The sequence below is a fragment of the Lissotriton helveticus genome, chromosome 4_1 (genome assembly GCF_964261635.1).
Source record: "Lissotriton helveticus chromosome 4_1, aLisHel1.1, whole genome shotgun sequence".
Lineage (NCBI taxonomy): Eukaryota > Metazoa > Chordata > Amphibia > Caudata > Salamandridae > Lissotriton > Lissotriton helveticus.
Window position 1 is genome coordinate 1,547,219,038 of NC_136063.1, and position 23,710 is coordinate 1,547,242,747.

Below are 23,710 nucleotides of genomic sequence, written 5' to 3' on the forward strand. Positions count from 1 at the left end.
ATAATTGCTACCATATGGCGTCGCTTGCTCACGCAAGTGAATCGCCACACGTGCACGCGTTGCCATTGAAGGCAATGGAACGTGTGCACGTTTTTGGCTGATCAGCCGTACCAATAACAAAAGGTCTTTTTGCCTATGTAGCGCATGTGCGCTGCGTAGGGGAGACCTTAAAAGGGAGATTTTGTCATGAGGGAGTCATGAAAAGCAACCTCACACCACTTTATATTTTTTAAACCTCTGCCACAAAGAAATCTGCTACAAGGAGAATTGGCAGTAAATGTGGCTTGCTTCCTTGGAAAGGCTGCATTTTAGTATCTTATGGGGTTAAGGCACCTGTTGCATAGAGCTTTGGAACAATAATGATGGGAAAATAACTCTGGTGGTTCATGCACTTGCAGGTGATATCCGTGTTTTTTCTAGGCAAAGTTTAGACTCCGAAAGTAGAATAGAGGATTAAGTGTCTGATTCAAAGCGCAGATTTTTATTTTATGTAGATTGGAAAGTGGATTTCTGCTTTGATTCTGATACTTTTAGAAGTACAAACGATCACAAGAACTACGTTTTTAATCCTGAAATTGTTTGTCCTAGCCATGTTCTTTTAACATAAAATGCCTACACATAAAAACTGTTCAACTTCTACACCTTGAAACCCTCACTGTCTAAAAATATCCTGTACACTGATTTACACACTTGTATGATTTATTGTCAATGTATAATGTATGCAAGTAAAGTGCTCAGACACCCTACATTGAGATGAGTAGTGCTATAAAATTTTAATTAAGTAGGTTAGTAAGTGCCAATTAAATTGCTATGTGTAATTACTCCTACACACCGATATGTCTGCCATTCTTACACTGCATGCACATCACTTACATAGACGGTGCTGAACAAAGTCAAAAACCCTTCTTCCAAATGGAAATTTCTCTTTTCAACGTGTGAAGTGATAAGCTGTGTGCCTTTGTTTCCCTTCCATTGAAGTTTAGGTGTTTGGGTACAATCCTGACCGAGAGCTATTTGGATCCTATCAAAAAGAGGCCTGATGGTGCTTGAAATTCGACCTTTGTTTTTGGCCCGACTGAAAGGGAAAATAACTAAGCCCCCTTTCCACCTGCACATTGCTGCTCCGAACATAAAGAAGATAACGTGTGGGTGCTATTGAATTGCGTCTTTGTTGGCAAATTACACTGGGACAAATTCAGTATATTTCACTGTGGCCAGAAGGATCCCGATTGCAGCTTTCTAATAGTTGCTGTATCAATAATCTGGCTTGTTTTTCATCCTCTAAACACAGAATCAGATTAGCAGTGACCTAAATGATAGCTGACCTTTAGGCGGGACAGGAACTGAGGGATTTGGTTGGTCTTCATTTGAACGGAATTTGTCATCAGTGGCGAGCTCAAGGCATGTTGAGCTTTCAATGAGACTGTACCAGGTGTGTGATACGAAGTCTAGTAACACTGAATTTGTTAGGCTTCATTGCATGTGGCTGCCCTGAAAGCCTATCATGGCTCTTGGCGGCAGACCCGGAAGCTGAGATCGACCGTGGACCAGGGTTCGATTCCCCGCCTCGGGCCCAAAATACCACGGACTCGACAATTCTCGCTCTGGTGCCTACTCAACTCACGGGGTCACACTCTGCGACTCTGGGCAATAGCTTGCTTAATCTCCACTACGGCCCCTCGCGGCGGGATGCCTGGCTTTCACCTTGTGAACACCCTGCCGGGGTTTCTCACAGGGGAATACCAGGACGGGTTCCCTAAGCAAGCGCCGGGACGCTTACGGGCAGCTGTGCGCTTTACAAGTCCTACACATTTACATTTACATTTTGACACACCGGAGCTGCGTTGGACTGAGCTTTTTGGACAAAGATACATCCGCCAAACCTTTTAATCCGTCCCAGTCATGTTTTTTAACTTTGAAAGTTCAACATTTAGCTGTAGAGCACATGATACTCGCAGCCTATTCCGAATCTGAATTGTAAAATGGTTTTACATTTTTTTTTTCTTTCAGGGTTTACCCATATCTCTGCCGGGCTGTCCGTAATTTTGCACGAGGTTGTGGAAACGTTCCAGCTGCCAAAGAGTTTTATTTAGCTTTTTCAGATTTTCCTTCAAGGCAGAAGTAAGTTTTAAGTATTTTTTTTAATAAGATTATTTTGAATGCATTCTTAAATCTTGTCAAATGTACATGGACCACTATTTTCATTAATAATATGCGAACTACATTGTTTAATGTCTTAAGCAACCTAGATGCGTTACTGCAGCCATCTTTTTATGAGGTCGAGAGGCAAGGTTGGATCTCTGTATGACCGCAGTCAAGGAAATTACACAAATGTCTAATTGCTTGCTGTTTTTTTAAAAAGAGGGTGAGCCTTATTCGGTAATCGCATAACTTTCAGTTAATTCTGACACCATTGATTAACTACTTAAAAAAATAAGCATTAGTAATTGCATCAGGTTTTGCCTATGTGATTAATGATAGGCTTTTTATGGTCGTAAGTAGTATCTTGTTGAGTAGTTGTACAATATAAGTTACAGAAAGTATGTTCGTTTTCTGACTAGTTTGTGTACGAAAAGGCAATATATTGTGCTGTTACTATTGGTATTATAAAGTGGGGAGATTAGGTAAATGGTGCATTATTAAGTAGGCTACCTGTAGGATAAGCAGGCTTGAAAGTGGAGCAGTCATGGGGTAAATAGGTAAAGGGTGTTTGGAAAACCATACAGGCAAAGCGTAAATGTTTTTGCAAATCCAAAAAAACAAGGTTACACAAACTAGATAAAAAGGTGTGTGGTTACTGTTCATTGTTAGGATAAACAATCAGGGTGTGCCCAGACGTAAGCCCTTTGCTCAGTTTGCCACTGGATTCAAGCTAGCCTGACTGATGAGGGGTGTTACTCCGAAGTCCGTCCCAAGATGCTTGTTTCCGGTCCAGGGAAGACCTGTCTTCAGTTCAGGCTGGACTGTGCCCATGAGGAACAGTGGCAAGACTGATTTGCATATGGCTGGGTATGAACTGGGGTGGCAAAGTGAGCTAAAGAACGATGATGGATAAAATCCAGACCTGTGACTGGAGGTGAGTGTCTGAAAAGTGTCAGTGCTCTGTACATCATCTCCATGTGTTTGCTTTGTGTAGCCATGGGGATAATAGGTAGAGGGGTTTGAAAAAAACATACAAGTACAGCTTAAGCGCTGTTTTTGCAAACCCAAAAAAACAAGATTACAAAACTAGATGAAAAGGTGTTTGGTTATTGTCCATTGTTAAGATAAAAAAATGAAAATTTACTTTCAATTTTCCAAATTAGCATTTGAGCAGTTGTGCAATATCAGTGAAAGAAACACACTGAAAGTGGGAATATTTTGAGAGGCTTTTTATTATAGATCTTACGAAGTTTTTTATTTTGCACTGTACATTTTTTAAAACATGACCATAAACCCCGAAACAAAGAGTATATGTATGTATGTATAAACTCCGAAACAAAGAGTATATAGTAAATATTTACACGTGCATTGTCATTGGCATTGTTACATATGGTTTACAATTTTTCTTTCAATATACTGTATTGTTCTATATACTATATTCTATAGTTTGTATGTTTTAACAAATACTGCTTTTTTAAAAAGGCATTTGTTATAATAAGTCCTGTTGCCATTGCACCTGCTGCACCATTTGAAATGATGACCCTAGTGTCTGCTAGATAACTACACTTTGCCTGTTTTAAGAATGTGCAGTTGGTGTTCATTATATTATATAGGAATGAAAATACAGGAGGCAGTTTAAATTACTTAGAGAAATCAAACCGTTTTGAGCAATTAAGCTAAAAAACATGCGTAAAAGTATGTTAATACATGTGAATGCATCTTGCATCCTCAAAAAGCGGAATGGCAAAATTCTCACTTTAGGAAATAACTCGTGCTTACCGAGTATCACTCAATTACCACATTGCTTATTCATATGAGCAACGGAACATACAGTAAATTACATAACATGCTTTTGGTGTTAGAACAATAGTATCTGCACAGTAAAGGGTAGTTTGATTTAAAAAAAAGTCTTACCACCTATCTGCTCACTAATCTAAATGGTCAGTGTTAAAAACAAAATTAAAAAAGCGGAGAACTCACACCAAAGAAGACATATTTTTTTTTTTCAATTTAACAATATTCTCAAATAGATACCTTCTGTAGGACAGCAGCGCACATCCCATACAGTCACCAAACATGCTTGCTCACAAAGACCAACTTTGATGCAGTGCAACAACAGAACCCAGTAGCTGGAAGCTTCAAATTCACTGCTCTTGAAACTCTAGTCTCTCCCTTCCTAGCCAGTGGAAGAAACAGGCTGTATTCACAAAACTCGAGGGAAACTTTTAGAATAGGCACATGATTATGTTTACAATACAAGACACTGCGGCAGTTGTCCGGCACTCTATTACAGAACCTGTCACCAATGGATAAAGGAGCTTAAAGCATCCCTGAAGAGCACCACGGACCGTACTCCTGTAAAGCACTGCAATCACTTAGTTCAGGTTTCCGCAACATAATGCACCAACAACAAAAACATGACTCGGATTTCTTTTTTTAATTATTAGCGTCAAACACAAGACATAAAAAAATGCAATTTGATTTGTGAAATAATATCAAGAATGTGAAAATTAGTTAAAATATCCACCCACTAAGGCAGAGTTAAACAAGCATGTTTTAAATGTGTGTAGCCAGAGGACGATACGTATTGGTAAACAGTAAACTCTGTGCTGCCTTAACATAAGAAAAAAAGTTCTACAACTTTTTGTCCTTGTGCCACTGCACCTGCTGCACCATTTAACTCATGACCCGAATGCATGCAAGAGAACTGCATTCGTGACCACCTGCTTAGTTGTAAAATATCGTAATAATCAGTGTTTAGTGGGGTGCTAGAGCTTTTGGTCCCAGTGTCACTGCACTTGCTACACCATTGAAATCATGGCCCTTGTGGCTGCTTGATAACTGCCTTCATGACTGCCTGTTTAGTAGCAAAATATAGCAGTATTTGGTGGTAAGAGCAGCTCTGACAATGTTTGGCCCCGGTGTCACTGCACATGCTGCACCTTTTCAATCATGACCCTATTGCCTGCATGATAACTGCACTTGAGACCGCCTGCTTAGTAGTCAAATATAGCAGTATTCGATGTTTAGTGGTGTGCCTAGAGCTTTTGGTCCTGTTGTCACTACACCTGCTGCACCATTGTAATCATGACCCTAGTGCCTGATAGATAACTTAACTTGTGGCTGTCTAAGTAGTCAAATGTAGCAATAATCTGAGTTTAGTGGGGTCACTAGAGCTTCTGGCCTGAGTGCCACTGCACCATTTAAATCCAGGACTTTCAATTGGAATTGGGACTCTCTATATAATAGTAAAATGTAACAATATTAGGTGTATACTATAGAGGAGTTCTGACAACGTTTGGCCCCAGTATCACTGCATCTGCTGCACCATTCAAACCGTGACCTAAGAGCCTGCACGATAACTGCAGTTGTGACTACCTGTTTAGTTGTAAAATATAGCAATACTTCGTGTTAAACTGTGCCTAGAACTTTAGGTCCCGGTGTCACAGCCCCTGCTGCACCATTGTAATCATGACCCTAGTGCCTGCTAAATAACTGACTGTTTAGTAGTAAAAGTGAACAATAATCTGTTTAGTGGGGCCTCTAGCTTTTGGTCCTGATGCTGCTGCACCATTTAAATCAAGCCCTTGTTAACTGAAAGGTAACTGTAATTTGTGACTGTTTTCTAGTACAATAAAGTAATATTAGGACCGCCTCATTATGATGGAGGCAGATGGAAAGGAATCTGAACGGTCATTCTGACTGGTTTCCGATGGGCTCAGAAACCGTCTGCCAGTCAGAAGGCAGCCAGTAATCCCAAGGGCAGCTTTCTGCCTTTGGGATTACGATGTCTGGCTTCGGCAGCCTTTCCTTGCTGGCCTTTCCGACACACAAAAGCTGTCGAAACTCTACTTTGGGGCCCCCTTGGGTGCACGGCCTCCAGTTAGTGGCCGAGGGGAGCCCCCCTGTTGATCCCTGCACTTTCTATTTTACAATGGGAGCATGCATTCTGGTCTTAATGCAAGCTCCCATTGTAAAGTATGAGAAGGCGACCGTACACTGTTTGGTCGCTTCCTAATTAGTTGGTCAGGACTGCCGACTTGGTGTAGCGGTCCCATGCCCCAGGCGAAGTTGGGCGGAGGAAACGCCGTCCGTCATCGTAATCAGGGCCTAAGTGTTTAGAGGGAAAGATAACATGTAAACTGTAAACAGTATGCAGCATTAATCAAAAGAAAAAAGTTTGAACCACCAATGCAGTTGGAATGAGTAGTTGTGCCACGTTAAACTGATAAGAGACAGTAGGGAGAACAGGCTACAACCAATAGAAACAGAGGAAAGTAAACTGGCAAGTGCACAGACCAATAAAAAGTGAAGGTGGTACGTAAGTCCCTATTAAGATATTTAAAAAAAAGCTAGATTTAACAAGCACAGCACAAGCGCTGTCGAGGCGAATTCTAACTAACAAGTTGGTTGCATTTGAGGAATGAAAGCAACTTGAATTAGTAGACCATGCTTGGTAAGAAAATCTTCTATAATACCATCCTTCCTCAGGGAAGGAAAGTCCTCCCCCCCCCACCCCCCACACACACACACAAAGAATGTGTTCTTGGAATTTAACACCCTCAGTCCGCACCACTGACTGCATGAAGGTTTATACTGGCCATTAGTAACACGCTTTCATCTGAATCGCCTACTTAAAACATGTCTAAGCTTTTGGGTTTATATTTAAATTGCTGGGTGGTGGACTCCAACAAATGAGAGAGAATGCTTCTACCCAAGTGGTAGTCATTCTCTAACTTTTTTCCACTGCAAACCACTGAAGGGCCCCCTAAGTGAATAAAAAAAATGCATCTGGTCTCTACACCCCAGGGTACATGCCCTGCAATTTAAAGCTGGCTTCAATTTCCTTGCCTCTTCACATTTATTTGGACGTGTACGAACTGTCAAGGCTTATCTCAATAGAGGTGGTGTAGGCTGTGTCTAGATGCAACACAATGCAAGTAGATGGTCATGCCAAGTCGGAGTTGTGAGTTTATAACTTTATTACCAAATGCAAATATTTAATTCTAATTATAGCATAAATAGGAATCTAAACGGTTGGATGAGTAAATTAAATTATGCAGAATAAAAATAATCTAGTACAATAAAGGATCAAAACCAGGACCTCTGGCAAAACCTACTGTAAACTGTGCATTGTCACTGGCACAATCCTGAAAGCACAGGAGACCGCTCAACAACATTGCAATTATGGCACATTGATCAGTTAACCAGTGTTCATAGCATTCAGCCCTATATTCTACAAGCCCCAAAATACGCACGTACAAAAGGTGCTCATCAAGATGGGTAGATGCCACAGATTTTATGTCCAAGTCAGATGGTCCATGACCCACAACCAATGAGTTTGTGCCCTTTAAGTTCAAATGCTGTGCAGTCAATTGCGATCAAACGGGCCTCCTCCGGCCACGAGGGTTGTCAGGAAATGCACTTTCCAGAATGTGTTGCTGTGATCACTAAGTAAACTCTCCACTCAAAATATGCTGTGTACATCCTGAAATTATAACACTGAAATTAGATTCCTCCATGGTACAGGCGAGGTTCTTCAAGCTGCTAGGACAGCACCTTCATCTGTTAGTATGTAGGTCAGATTGGCCATTCTAATGCCTGTAATCTTAAATTCTGATGCAACAATATATTCCTTTTAAATGAACTCGGTAAGTTAGCTGTGCCTATGGAGTGTATACCAATTCGATATGTTTTTAGGAGTCAAGGCACATACACTAGGCACTGGACAGCAGTGAAAGTCAGTGAAAAATCCCTGGAGAAACTACTCTTTAGTTCACCCTAATATATCTTATTTCTATAATTCATCCAAATCAACATTGTTAAAATAAAAATGTATAATTCCCACACTAAAATGTAACGTTTACAATCTTTTTATTATTCATAAAAGGAAGAAAAACTATCCTCCACCCTGAAAACATACATAATTAAAAACATTAGAAATTTACAGTGTATGGCATTTGAAACGAGTATACACTATCATCAATTACAGGCAAGTTAGATTAAACACATTGACAAGAACCTATTCATCACATAATCACAGTACATTATTAAATCGAAACATTACCCCTTCTATCAGTATCTTAGAATACTCTTGCTACGCAGTAACCTGATCCAATCGCCTTTCAATATTTTCTTGTAGGAGCTACAGTACCAAACATTCATGAATATCTGTTGTTCCCTGGGCTCTACTTGGATTCTATATTCAAACCAGTGTGTCGACGCGTTTTGGTGTTAAAACCATGTATACCATAACACCTTCTTCAGGACAAGACAGTTCTTTGGGGTCACCGTTTTCAATATTTGATATCCTTCTGCATATATAGAAAGATAAATATCAATAGGGGAAAAAGTGCTGAAGGCTTATCTCCTCAATATTACATTTCACTCTAAAACAAATACAGGTTTTAGTGCACCTCATTGTTCTCTTTGTCACATTTTACAAATTCTGTTTTCTGACGATTAAATCTCTACATCCTATCTTTGTTTAACAGATCTTCTATATATAAATTCGTTCTACTTCCTTAGGACTAATTTACATCCTTTCACATTCAAGATAAAGGGGCTTTCCCATCCCTCTGTTACATTTTAGTGATGGACTGCTTTCAGGGAGTACCATACATTCACTATACACATTCTCGCCTGTGCTTCATACTCGCCTTTATATAAGGTGTGGGGATTGCTGTCCCACCCTGGGAGTGATCTCCTTTCTTTTCCAAACAGGTGGCTCGTTCAATATTAACCTAGGCACATGGATAAAGGGATTTTAGATGTTTACTCTATTAGTCTCTTGTTTATTCTAGCCTTGTAGATGTATTAAACTAGATTTACCTTTGAATTATTCTCGTAGGCGAGGCTGCTAGTCTTTTCTTATTTTTCTTCTCCTCTGGGGTTCAGGGTTTGGAACCTTCTATAGGTCGGGTCCAGGATTCTGCTGTAAGAATATTACGATGTTATGAATAAAAGGATTTTGAATGTTTCCTCTGTTAGTCTTTTGTTTATTCTAGCCATGTGGATGTGTTCAACTATATTCACCTTTGGAATATTCTCGTAAGCCAGGCTGATAGTCTTGTCTTACTTTTCTTCTCTTCTGAGGTTCAGGAATTGAAACCTTCTATAGGTCGGGTCCAGGAGTCTGCTATAAAAATATTAACATGACGCCGTCACGCTTCCTGCCCTAAACGGTTGACAACCTTCCTCATTTTACTCCCTACGTTCTTACCTTTTTTATTTAGGCTTCTTTTGGAATGAGGGATAATGTGGTCTGGAACTTTCCCCAGTGCCGTGGTACCCACTTTTCTCAAACTGGATATGTTCTGTGGATTAATATTGATATTAATAGCATTGTCAGTACACTTCACTCGATTTTTTTATATCTGCCTTTCCCCATGCGGCATCTGTATTTTATATCCTCCTTATTCTGTGGGATTTTTCCCACTTGAGGTATTCTCCATCATATAGACTGTTAGGCAGTTTCTTATGCCTGTGCCTCTACCTGCAGGTTCTATTGTACGACCCTGGAGGCCACTCTTTACCAAAATATTCTACCTACACTACCCGTTCTATGACCCTTATTTTCGTCTTTCTTCTAAGATTAGAGTTACCTAGTTCATCATCTTGCCTTCAGGAAGATATGCAGAGGTAACTTCTCTCCCTATTTTCAAAGCTATATAAGGAAGACCTGCCTCCCCCCATAGATTCGATTCATGATTGGCTTAAAACCAAGGCTCTACCTAGTTTGTCAAGGGAAGGCTGGGACCTGTTAGAAGCCCCAATTTCTGATGAAGAAATAAAAAGCTGTCTTAAGAAGATTAAAAATAATAAAGCGGCAGTGACAGATGCACTTCAGGGGGAGGTGTATAAGATTTTGGAAGATGCAATAGTGCCAAGACTCAGTTGTTTAATTTTATTTATAGCCCTGAAGGTAGGATCCCCCCGTCATGGAAAGAAGCAATAATAGTGCTAATTTTGAAGCCGGGTAAAGACCCCCTCCGAGCAGACTCGTATAGACCTATATCCCTGCTGAATGCAGATTATAAGATCTTCACTAGCATTCTGGCAGGGAGGCTGGCAAGGGTAGCGCCTCAACTGATTAATGAAGACCAAAAGGGCTTTCTGCCGGGAAGGTACATTCAGGAGCAAACCTTACAGTTAGTTTGGTGTATCGATCTGGCGGTGGCACGGTCGGAACCCTTGGCGGTGGCTGCCTATGACGCCGCCAAGGCATTTGACCGTGTTAATTGGTTATTTCTCTGGGAGATCTTAAACGTAATGGGCTTTGGTCCTCTGTTTATCAATACTCTTACTAGATGTTATGCGGGGGCCTCCGCTGTTATTCTTCTTAATGGATTGACACCAAGCTTTAGTATTGAAAGGGGAACGCGGCAGGGGTGCCCTATTTCACCCCTGCTGTTTGATATCTATATTGAGCCTCTGGCTCAAGCTTTGAGACTCGATGAACATATCACCCCATTTCAGATATCTGACTATAATTGTAAGCTGGCCCTATATGCTGACGGTCTGCTGGTTTATACTAACAATCCAGCTGAGGTATTTCCCAGGGGGGAGGACACTTTGGCGGAGTTTGTCCTTTACTCTGGATACTCGGTCAATCCATCTAAGACCGAGATTATGTGTTGGGGCATTGAGGGATATCCTGGGAGGCACTGCGGGGAGTTTAAGTATCTGGGGATTACTATAACACACGATATCGATGATATCCCCATGACTAACTTGAAGAAAGTTTCTAAGGAAATCGACCATCTCCTCCTGAAATGGCAGAATCTCCCCCTCACTATCTTCGGCAGGGTCAACCTGGTTAAAATGGTTATACTGCTAAAGTTGACATATCTGTTTGATGCTGTCCCATTAGACTTTCCTAGAAAACTACTGGGTAAAATCCAAAGTAAGATTGGGAGCTTTATATGGGCCAATAAAAATTCCAGGTTATCTTGGAAGAAGTTAAAACGGAGGCTAGTCAAGGGAGGCCTTGCGCTCCCGGATGTCTTTCTTTATTCTTTGGCTTTTCAGTTTAAGAGCATTCGCTGCCTTCTCTCTAGCCCCCCCGGCTCTAATTGGGGGAAAATCTTGAATACCATGGTCCAACTCGAGGGAGGTAATACGGGGTTTTTATACAAATTTGGCACTCCCAGATTCTTTAAAAAGGTACGTTTAAAAGTAATAGTCAGTTCTCATGTTATGGCAAATTTTGAAGAAGTGGGGAATTAGATACTACTCTGATTTAGCCACTATTTGGGACTCCCCAGGGCTGCCCGACTGCCTGAATGATATCTTGTCTATCCCTATTAGAAGGGCGGGAATTGCTATCTGGTCCGATTTGCTATCCTCGGATGGAGTTCTTCCATGGGAGGTGTTAAAGGGGAGAATAGGGGAGCATTTTTCCCGCTTCAAATATTTGCAATTATGTTCCTGGTTTGCGGGTGAAAGCAACCTTATAGGTGGAAACTGAGATAGAAAAAAAACTCCAACATGTAAACCCCATAAAAAAGGAGGTAGGATTATGGTATAGGGCCTTAATAGATGCAGAAGTTTTAGATCTTCCCCCTCCTTACACAGTATGGAATTAATCAGTCCTGGATAATGCCTCTGTTGATTTGTTTTTTTCTTCCCTTCACAATTTATATAAATACGTTAAGTCGGCCTCTTCAAAGAAAAATCACTTCTTTGTGGTAAATAGATTATACTACACACCTCAGAAGATTGCTAGGTTTGATCCAAATTCAATTTCGAAGTGCCCGAGGTGTGGTCTGAGGGAGGCATATGTTTTTTGAATGTGTACACCTAAAGGTCTTCTGAGAGAATATTGAGAGGGCATTGGAGGGAATCTTTAAAGTTAAAATCAGTCTTACCTTGTCTTTAGTTGTATTTGGTACTGAAAATCTTACAAATCGACCATCTAATTAAAAAATCAATTGGGTTATTCCTTTGCTTGATATTATTGGCCCGTAGACAGATTTGCAGGATGTGAAAAGACCCTGAGCATCCGCAATATGAGATCTGGCTGAGAGCGGTATTGAGTATGGCAAGACTGGACCAAGGGGAGGGGAACATCTGAGTACCTTTAACTAGCTGGGGTATAGAAATGAGGCTGCTTTAACTTGTCTATGGTCCAATGATTACAATAAGCCTCATTCGAAGAAGCTGGCCTGGTCGGCCTAACAGCAATGCAAGAGCATGGATCCAGGGTGCCCAGCTTGGAAGTTGATCCTTATGCAAAATTGCAGACGCTTAAGGTGAAATGAGGACAAAAAAAAGATTAGTTACCTTATCGGTTGGCGCGGTGCAAAATATTGTTCCGCGCCTCACATAGTGTGAATTACCCCTCCCCTGTTTGATCTCTTTTTTTAGGAATGCCCTTATTAAATTTACCCTATTTAAGTTAGGGTGTTAAATTCCAAACTAACATTATGTGATCTTGTTAATTCCACGGTTCCTACATTCAGATAACTTTACCCTCAAACCACTACTTTCGGGTTGAGTAAGACATGCTGTTCACTAGAAGGGGTAGGCTAGGCTCGCTAGTCCCCGTATTCTAAGGGTAAAAGAAGGTTAAAAAATGTACCACCACTTACCCTAAACCTGGGACTACTCGTTTACACATCCCCTTTTGCCTGTGTTAGTAGTTGCAGGGGTTGCACTCTCCTGCCCATATTAATCCTCTTTAAACACTGACCTGATTTGTCGTGAGTACGCCTCGTTTTCTCTACTCGAATACTACTGTCACGGAGCCTCTTTTTATCGTATGACTAATCATAATTGTCTACACAGCTGTGTTTCTTCCCGTGCGCATGAGTCTAGGGTCCATCTATCGTAGTTGCTCGCGCCGCCATATTGGATCGGAGCCTAGGCTTCGTTTGTGTATATATATTCGGCTCTATATAAGCGCTCAACGTATCAATGACGCCACTGTTTATACTCCAAGACATTTTCTGTATTAGTGATAAAGAGTAATTTAGTGAACCGCCCTCAAGTTTTTCAGTTCTCTCAGAAAAATCTTCAAAAAGATCGCAAGTCCATGGGGTCTCTGTCGGTCTAATGCCCAAAGTTGTTTAATATGTGTTCCCTGACGTTTTCCGATCTAGTGAATATTTACCATATTTCTTATACGTTTTATATGATAGGAATCGTTCTTTATCTCTTTACGGGAGTATGGAAGCAACATTCCCCCGAGTTCGTGTGTCAACGGTAATTAATAGTCTTGTTTGTGTAGGAGTCCCGATGCATTTCTCCGCCCTCATATTTATATTTATCTCTCAGCCTGTTTCAAACGAGATGATGCTCTATCTTCCTTTTCAGCAAACCCTTATCAGTATTTTACAAGTTCTACGATATATTAATTATGCGTCGGACTAGTCCATTGTACTATAATCTTATATCTATGATCCTTCTTGTCTTTGCTATTTTAAATAAGGGTTTCCCAATCCTCTCTTGAGTTCAATCCACATTTGATGGTGTTAAATTTGATCATATACCACTGTTCTTGTTCTTCTTTTTTTACTATCTCCCATTCTGGTTTGTTCTTTTATTTTTTCCAGAACCACCCATCGTATATCTCTCACTGTGTCCTTGTATCTTCCAATGATTAACTAATGGGGCATTTTCTTTATTTGTTTTGATTGCTGACTTGTGTTCCCCTATTCTTAGTCTCAATTCTCTGCCTGTTTCCTCGATATACCCCATACCACAAGGGCAGAGTATCAAATACACAACATTTTTGCTCCTGCAGTTATTTAACGTATTAATGTTGTGTCTAACTGAGTTCAGAACAACTTCCTTGGTTACTAAGCATAGCTCACATGCACTACATGTTCCGCATTTGTGGTTTCCCACCGCTTTGTCTCCTGTCATGGTTCTTTGAGTTTTCACTGTCATCTCTGTATGTATGCACCAGGCTTGAACGTAAGTTCTTATTATTTCTGTATGCATACATCGGTCGTGGTAGACTACTGGACAGGTTTATTATAGGAGTTATCTCTAACGCCAGTACACCTTGTTTCTGGTTCTCTTGTATTCCTGAGGTGCCTGGTTCTTCTGATAGTCTTGGTCCTATTCTCTCACTACAGGTTTCATTGTGTAGGATCCCCTCCCCCTGTTTGAGAATCCCCTTTGGGGTCTTTTTGGGCACTGTCCTAAAAAATCTTCATATTCCCTGTTGGGATGGGTATATTCTCCCTCCTCTCTTTGGGGCATTTCATCCTCCCCACTACTTTCTGATGTGCCTGAACAGCAGTGTCCCGGTGTGCTGAATCCAAAAACGAGCTGAAAAATGTGACACAATTTCAGCTGCTCAAAGCAGACCAGGGGCTGTATCATGGTACATGTGCATTTTCATTGTTTGCACTGGGCACACCTTTAAAAAAAAGTGCACCGGGTACGAACAGTGTAAATGAATCCCATTACCATTAATGCGCTATCCCCAGAACATCTGGGAACTCGTGCTGCCCTGGGGGCATTGCATTCATGAAAAATAGAGTAGCTGCTTTAGAGTCGCTCTGTTTTCATAGCGCAGACAGCAACCTGCCTGCGCGTTTGAAGGAGTTTAGAGATCACCCTTGAAGGCTTGTGCAGTAAGTGACTGCACATGCCTGCAAGCGGAAGTCCGGGGGTGTCCATGAGACATTCTCCTCACCCCCCCCCCCCCCCTCCAGAGGGCTGACATCAGGGGGGGGATACTGACAATGTGTCAGCTTTTAGATTGCCCACCTCCCGAGGGCTTTTTTGGCTCTGCGCCCGCATCTGTAATACAGCCCGGGTGCAGAGGCAAAGGGAACACTTCATTTGTATGGGGCATGCCCTCATGCAAACGAGGGAACCCCCCCTGCAGATAGCCCTGATACTTTATGTGCAACAGCACTATTGGTATTACAGGAGGGGCTGCTCAAGCTTCTAAGGCTAATTTTGTAATACCAAAGTGCTCCGGGGACACACAAAGTGGGCGCAAACACTCATTGTGCACCCAGGGCACTTGATAAAACACGGTCACAGAGGTATTCAGGAAAAGCACCAAATTTCAGTTTGAGGGGTTAGTCAGAATAAATGGGGCATACAAACTGTTGCTGAAAATCACATGGTGACTTTCAACACAGGAATAATGACATTAAGTGAACAGCTGCATGGGTTTCACAACCAATTAAACACACTTTTTACATTTCCGTTTGTATTCATCCACATTTATTTTTTGTCAATTTGATCTGTATTTATCCATATTTATTAAGAGTTTTGTGAAATAATAAAGCTGAAACTGGTAGTTCCACATTTTTTTAACCAATAACTAATACATATGCAGTCATGCTTGAATGCCTGCCAGGTTTCAGTTATATGAATACCTACAGAAGATAAAGCAATGCACTTGTATGAAAATAAGCACATTTCAGTATCAGCCTTGTGCAGATCTACTGTTTAAGCTTCTTTACTAACATTCCTTTCTTTTGTTAACCCCCTTACCTATCAATTCACAGTTATTGGTCTGACAGTCATGGCAAAGTGTGTTTAGAATCACTCAAAAAGGGCCCTATTTGTTTTTCCACGTTTAAAAATAAATACAGACCAAAAAATATATGGTTTTCGGTCTGTATTTATCTGTAAAAATCAGTAAAAACGGAAAACAGGACGCTCAATTGGCCATTTTTCTATTTACTTTGCTAATATTACCATCTGCAATACAGATTTGCGTTTCTTTCTTATTCCCAAAGTGGGTCGTCTTGAGCTCGTAAAAACCGGAAAAGTGCCATACATTACTTCCTACGGGATTGAAGTCTTGGTATTGGGTAAGCTTTGCATGATGAGCCAAGGGTAGCTTTACACCAACTTAATTCTTTCAAAGAACCGTTGTATCTGGGTGCTGTAGGAACTTCGGTATAGCAAGAAAAGGTTGCTATGGGGCTGATTCACAAAAGCATTTGAGTACGTGTGAGGGATGTGTGAAAGAAGAAGCGAGGAGGCCGAAATAAAGGATTAATTGTGACTGGATTTTATTTAAAGCCAACACTGGGTGGAACAAATCAAAAAGAATATGGTGGTCTCTTCTCTCCAGCAGTCTTCATTAGCTTCTTTGGGGCGGGTAAGTTACTCTTGACGTGGTTGGACTTCCCCCCAGGTAGCCTCGGAAAGAAAAGGAGAAAAGGCAGTATTTTTCCTATCCTAATGATTCTGCTGATAATCCTTCACCATTTCAAAAGACACCTGTTTGTGCTGTACAGAAGAGTGACTGACAGTGGGTGTGATGGTTCGTGGGTCTAGGATGAACAGATAGGGGGGAGGCTCGGGCATAAGGAGAAGGTGAATGAGGACACAGAGCGATAGGGTTTTAACTCTTTTCAATACGGGAAAGAATGTGCCAGAGAAAGCAAGTGGTAATAAGGAGTGCTCTAAGTAACGCGCTTTGGGTCTGTGCAGGGGTGTAAGTAACGGGGATAATTGGTGTCACAAGAGGAATATTTACAGTGCCCTGTAATAGTTTTAGACCCAGACTACTTCCTCCCCCCTCTCGTATCACGTACCGCGGTAGCAGCAACTCTCAGGAGTTGCGGCGAATCGTTCGCGTCCTCTGGGGGTGTCCACCATTCTTTGGACCAGGTCTCTGTTCCTCCCGGCTCGAGGGCGTCTTCAGGGTCGGCGTCTGTACGTGGGTCCTCGCATTGTCCTTGGTCCATTGGATACTCCTCTTTTATGCTGTCCTCCTCGTACCGCTGTGGCTTTCTCCACTCCGTCGGTTCACCAAAAACATGCTGCTGCTCTTCTACGATCCCTTCATACAACATTGGCCCCTCCTCTCCTCCATCCCATTGGCTCCTCAGCATCCCTGGTGGTGCTTCTCCCTGAACGAGAGAGGCAGTGGGAGGGATTAACTCTTTCTCTCCCTGCCTTCGCTTTTCATTGTGGCTCTGCTACGAAACGGACGGAAGGAGGGGTACATCGGTCATGGAGGCAACCTCCTCACATTCCCCTTCCCTAACTTTCTTGCCAGCAATAAAAGAATCAAGGGAGTATCTATATAAGTAATCGGCATTGGAGTGTTCCTTACCTTTTCGGGGAAGTGGTACACCGCAAAGGTTGCAGGGCCAAAAAACACCTCATAATTCTGTCATTGTGACCCTTATTGTAAGAGAGCCACTCTAAGGGGTGTGGTCAGTATACAGAGTGAATTCTCTCCCTTCCAGATAGTAATGAAGGGTCTCTATGGCCCATTTTATTGTCAAGGCCTCCTCAATGACAGCATATTTGGTCTCCCTGGGAAATAGCTTTCTGCTGATGTACAATATTGGTCTTTCCTGATTTTGGTTGTCAGTTAGGGACAGGACAGCACCCAATCCTTGCTCCGATGCATCAGTTTGCAAAATAAATGGTTTACTGTAATCCGGACTCATCAGTACAGGTTTGGAAATTATGGCTGTTTTCAAGGTCTGGAAAGCCGCTAGATGTTGGTTTGAGGGAGAGCGTAGTTCTTTGTCGGTATTGATGTTTTTTTGCAGGAGGTCTCTCAATGGGACTGCTTTTTGTGAAAAGTCAGGGATGAACCTCCTATAATAACCTAAGAGACCGAGAAACGCCCGTAGTTCTTTCTTCATTTAGGGAAGGGGTATATTGGCGATGGCGGTTACCTTTACGTTTTGGGGTTTACAGAGTCCCTTCCCAAGTTAGTACCCTAGATATTTGATTGACTTAGCGGCTAGCCTACTTTTAGCTGGGTTAAACCGCTGTCTTTCAGGGTCTGTACAACGGTAGCGATATGATCAACATGTTGTGTCCATGACTTGCTATAAATTACGACATCGTCAATATAGGCTTTAGCGTAGTCAGCACAGGGTCGCAAAACTGTGTTCATCAACCTAGCGGGTGCCCCGTGCAACCCGAAGGGTAAGACGATAAAGTGAGACAGACCCCCAGGGGTTGAGACCGCTGTCTTTTCCCTGTCCTGTTTTCATAGAGGCTCCTGCCAATAACGTGTACTTAAATCGAGCGTGCTAATGTACTGTGCTTTGCCAAGCCTTTCAATCATTTCATCGACCTGTGGTAACGGGTAGGAATCAAATTGTGATATTTTGTTTACCTCTCTGAAATTAATACAGAAGCGAATGGAACCGTCTGGGTTTGGCACGAAGACAATGGGAGAATTCCACTCACTAGTTGATGGTTCTATTACTTCCATCTGAAGCATCTGTTGTACTTCCTACTCAAAAGCTTGTCTGCGGGATTCTGGTAAGCGATAGGGACGTAATTTTAGTCTTTTCTGGCAAAGTATTAATGACATGTTCGTTTAAGGTGTTATGTCCAGGAAGTGCAGAGAAAACCTCCTGAAGAGGCCCTAATTGGTCATGGAGATCATTCTTCTGGTTTTCTGTCAAATCATGGTCTAGGCTTCCAGAATAGGAGGGGGGTGAGGGGGGAGTCCCTAGCCAAACGTATTAAATGTGGTACCTCTCCCTCCCATTTCTTTAATAGATTCATGTGAAAGATTTGGGTATTGGTTCCTTTTTTGGTGGGGTCCTTTTCTAGGCGATGTCACTGGAGTGACTGCCTCTGACACGATAAGGGCCCTGCCACTGCCCTAGGAGCTTGTGATCTGAGGAAGGCATCATGAGCAAAGTGTGATCGCCTACCCTCGGGATCTTTCTCTGGTATTTTTATCGTAGTGTTGCTTCTGGGCCTCCTGTGCCTGTTCTAGGTGTGTCTTACAGATGCTACGTATTTCTTGGAGGTGGGTTTTTAGGCTTAATACATATTCATGAAGGTGTTTGGTCCCTTCGGGTATTTCCTCCTATTCTTCCCTGGCCATGTCTAACAGGGTGCGTGGTGGTCGGCCATATAGCAGTTTGAACGGGGAATACCCTGTGCTGCTTTGTGGCTTACATCGTATTGCAAAAAGAGCCAGAGGCAACATGTCCTCCCAATGACGGGTCTCTAACTCGAGCAGATTTTTAGAGTGGTTTTAAGGGTAGCGTTATATCTCTCTACCAACCTGTCTGTCTGGGGTGGTAGGCTGCTGTACGAATCTGCTTAATTTTCAACTGTGTACAGACTTGCTTCATGAGCCTGGAGATGAAAGGGGTCCCCTGATCGGTTATAATCTCCCGTGGAAAACCTACTCTGGAAAAGATGTTTATCATGGCCTTGGCTATATGTAGGGCATTTGGGTAACGTAAGGCCACTGCCTCGGGGAATCGAGTGGCATAATCAACTAATACCAATACAAACATACAACCACTTCGAGCGGGAATTATAGGTCCTATTATGTCCATCCCCACACGAGCAAAGGGCTCACTAATGATGGGTAGGGGACGCAGGGAAGCTCTGAAGGTGGTATGTCTACTGTTCTTTTGGCAAACAGAGCATCCCTTTCAAAATGTACTGATCTGTTGGTAGATGCCTTGCCAAAAGCAGTGCTTTAGGATCTTTCTCTGTTTTTTCTTACCCAAAGTGTCCCCCTAGAAGATGACTGTGCAAGAAACTTCACTTTTTTCTCTATAGGATAACGGGACTAGTAATTGTACAGGTTGATCCTTTCCTCCCTTCCTGTATAACAACCCCTTCCGCACAATGAAATGGGGACCTACTTGATTCGGGTCTTCCTCGTCTTTGGTCTTATTTCAGGCTTCTCTCAGGGTAGAGTCCTCTCTTTGTGCTGCAAAGAAACCTCGGTCATATTGCCACATGGCTTCCTCCTTGTTCTGGGTCAGTGCAACTCTAGTCCAGTCCCTTTTCTCTTTTTTCTTTTGGTTTTTGCTTTTCGCTTTTCTCTTTTCTGAGGTTTCTCTCGAGGGGGTGTGAGGCAGTTCTCTTTGGAAAAAGGGGCGGTCAGACACCAATTTTCTTGGTCAGTGGTTGTTTCCGGCACCACCTTAGAGAGATCAGGGTAGTCAGACCCTAGAACTAGATGCTCAGGTAGACTGGGTATCAACCCTATCCTTATGGGAACAGGGGCGTATGCTGGACCGTATTGGATCTGAACGTCAGTGGTGGGATACTGCTTATTGTCCCCGTGCACACACTGTTTATTGACCCGGTGGTCTGTGTAACTCCTCCTGGAATTATAGAGGGTTGTATCACACTCTGCAAGCAACCCGTGTCCATCAAGGCTCGTCGTTTCTCACCATTGACTCTGTGTGATAATATGGAGGCTTTTTTTCTGCTGGATTGCAATAGGAACGGGTGAGCCCGATTTTCATTGGCTTTTCTTTTTGGGGCACACCTGGGCTATGTGACCGAAACCTCCGCAGGAAAAACATTGGGGACTGGGTGGAGGAGAGGGCAGAAGGGGAGTGGGCAAAGGATCAGGTAACAGTGTGACTGTATCCGATCTTCGGGGAGCCGTTGGCTTCATCGGTTGGGACTGTCCTCCACTAGGATTCTTCCAGGAATGGTCATCCCTTCCTCTTTGAATCTCTTGGGCACGATTGTATGCTCCGGCGATTTCTAACACCCTGTCAAAGGTTAGTCCTGTATGTTGTTGTACCCATCTCTGTATCGGTGGGTGGAGAGAGGATAAAAATTGTTCTAAATATATCTTTTCCATGATATCCTCCTTGGTGGCGGTCAGTGGCTTCAACCACTGGTCAGCTAGATCACGTATCTGAAAAGAAAGGGCTCTGGGGGTCTCCTGGGGCCTTCTTTCACCTTTCGGAGTCATATTCAGAAAGTTTCATAATCTATCCCTAACCTTTCCAACATGGCCTTCTTCACATCATAGGAGGTAAGGCCTAGGGGATTAGCAGCCTGATAAGTGGCCTGCAAGTCGCCTGTAAACAATGGTCCCAAGTACTGACCCCATTTGTCGGCGGCCCACCCTGCTGCTCTAGCCATTCTCTCACAATTTGCACAAAAAAAGTCTGGGTCTTCTCTGCTCACATACTTTTGAAGGACCAATGAGGGCTCTGTGCTTTGGCTTCTTTGTTGACCCAACGTATCAGCAAGTCTATTGAAGATGGCCCCCTGAGTTTGGCTTTGTTCGGCCATGGATTTGTGGAGTTTTTCTCGGTCTTCGGCTACGGCCAGGAATCTTTCCATGACACGACCTAACTTCTCCTGACCTTCTGCCATTTTCCGTATTGCGGCCTCCATCCTTTCTGATCCCACTTCTGACACCACATGTGAGAGGGATGGGTAAAAGGAAAAGTGAGGAGGCCGAAGTAAAGGATTAATTGTGACTGGATTTTTTTTAAGCCAACACTGGGTGGAATAAATCAAAAAGAATATGGTGGTCTCTTCTCTCCAGCAGTCTCCATTAGTTTCTTTCGGGCGGGTAGGTTGCTCCTGAGGTGGTTGGACTTCCCACAGGTAGCCTCGGAATGAAAAGGAGAGAAGGCGGTAAGTTTCCTTGTCCTAATGATTCTGCTGAGAATCCTTCACAGTTTCAAAAAGACACCAGTTTGTGCTGTACAGAAGAGTGACTGGCAGTGGGCGTGACGGTTCGTGGTTCTAGGATGAACAAATAAGTGGGAGGCTCGTGCGTAAGGAGAAGGTGAATGAGGACACAGAGGGATAGGGTTTTAACTCTTTTCAATACGGGAAAGAATGTGCCAGAGAAAGCAAGTGGTCATAAGGAGTGCTCTAAGCAACGCCCATTGGGTCTGTGCATGGGTGTAAGTAACAGGGATAATTGGTGTCACAAGAGGAATATTTACAGTGCCCCGTAATAGCTCGTTAGACCACTCCCTCCCCCCTCCCGTATCACGTACCATGTGCGGTGGCTCATTAGCATCCTCCGAGGGTGTTCACCACTCTTCGGACCAGGATTCTGTTCCTCCTGGCTCAAGGGCATCTTCTGTATCGGCGTCTGGACGTGGATCCTCGCGTTGTCCTCGGTCCATAGGATACTCCTCTTTTACGCTGTCCTCCTCGTACCGCTGTGGCTTTCTCCACTCCGTCGGTTCACCAACCACAACGTGCTTCTGCTCTTCCGGGATACCTTCATACGTCATTGGCCCCGCCTCTCCTCCTTCCCATTGGCTCCTCAGCATCCCTAGCGGGGCTTCTCCCTGTACGAGAGAGGCAGTGGAAAGGATTAACTTTCTCTCCCTGCCTTCTCTGTTCCAAAACGGACGGAAGGAGGGGTACATCGGTCATGGAGGCGAATTCCTCACAGTACAGAAGTAGTATTGTAGGCATACTCCTATGTACTCTTGCCCTCCTATGTGTACCTGCTCCAAAACATCCAACTCCATGTTAGTAAAAATTCAAAGGGGAATGGTCCTTTCTGCTGGTATTAAGTTTAGATGAATATTCCTGCTGCTGATGTTTTGGACCAGTTCATGGAAGGTGTGGGAGAGTACCAGAGTGCATTACATGAGTACCCGGTGCAACAATCATTTTTTACGCGCCCCTCCACGCCCCATGACTGCCGTCTCGGATTCTCTCACTAGCACCTGGCAAAAGAGATCCTCATCTCTCCAATCAGAAGTTATTGCTAAACACAGCAACCCCCTCAAGTCTGCTCTCCCTCCACTGGTCAGCGCCCAGTGCGGCTGCACCGGTCGCACTGCCCTAAAGCCAGCCCTGGTACTACTTTATATGCCCAAAATGCCTTTGTGAACAGTCCCCTGCCACCAATATTCCCGTTGCACCGTCTGTTGAATATTCAGATTGTTTTCTTTATACAATATCATTGTGTAATTCAAATATGCGAGTAAGAATCTCGAAACATTTAGCATTATTCCCAATAAAAATTAAAACAAAAAAGAAAATGATTGAAACTATATTTTAAGTCCCTGCAGTTTTCTTGGGGAGCTGGACAGAAGATTTAGTTTTCTATTAAAGTGAGAAATCTAAAATGTCATCCCGCAATGAACTGAAGAAATTGCAATTATAATTCTGCAAGATGTTATCTGAGATTGTTGCTCTGTCAATGGCCCTTGTACCTTTCAAGGATATGCGGCTTGGAAATAAGTCCGCCAGCAGTCTTGCATGAGAGCGTGCCATTTTTTGAACTGGTTATATAATGGGTTTATTATTGCCAACCTAATGCTTATCTAATATATCTGCAGTCCGATATCATTTGTCATTCAGTTATTAAAACATTCCTCTTCGGTTTTCCATTTACAGTGCAGACTGTAGTTGAAATCGTATTAAAAAAATAAAAGTAATTTGCACAGCACATTTTTTTAGGTAGATTTTAACTTACATTTTCGTTTTACTCTCCAAAACCTGATTAAGTTGACCTAATAGGGGACTCGTGAATATCGAATGTCTCCGCCTTTTTAACAATGTGAGCTGGAAATGAAAGTCTGAAGGCTTCTGCACAAGGACGAATCCTCCTTTTGTATACAAAGAAGCAATGTGGCCAGGCTTTTTTTTCTTAATAATGTAGTTTTACTTGCTACAAGCGCGTTAAATTGCACTAAGTACTAGTCTAGATATAGATATGTATGCATAAGTATTTATTTGGTGCATATGTAAACTGCCTACGCAAACAAATTGAAGCAAAACAAAAAAATATTTTTATCAGTTCACGCTGGCAAAGGTTAACTGTTCGATGTTAATCAGTTTCAAGATGGTTTTTATAATAATTTACTTAATTCACCATTGTTTTTTGCGGATCTGCCTGATTTGCATA

At 42.6% G+C, this 23,710-nt stretch overlaps 1 protein-coding gene across 1 annotated transcript in view; it reads left to right on the forward strand.

Annotated features, from left to right (window-relative positions):
* LOC144827590 (maternal DNA replication licensing factor mcm6-like) overlaps nt 1-23,710 on the forward strand; it is a 520,545-nt gene that overhangs the window by 29,523 nt on the left and 467,312 nt on the right. The window contains exon 3 of the mRNA XM_078685842.1: nt 2,011-2,121. Within this exon, the coding sequence (XP_078541968.1) occupies nt 2,011-2,121 (111 nt within the window). The remainder of the gene's footprint in view (nt 1-2,010; nt 2,122-23,710) is intronic.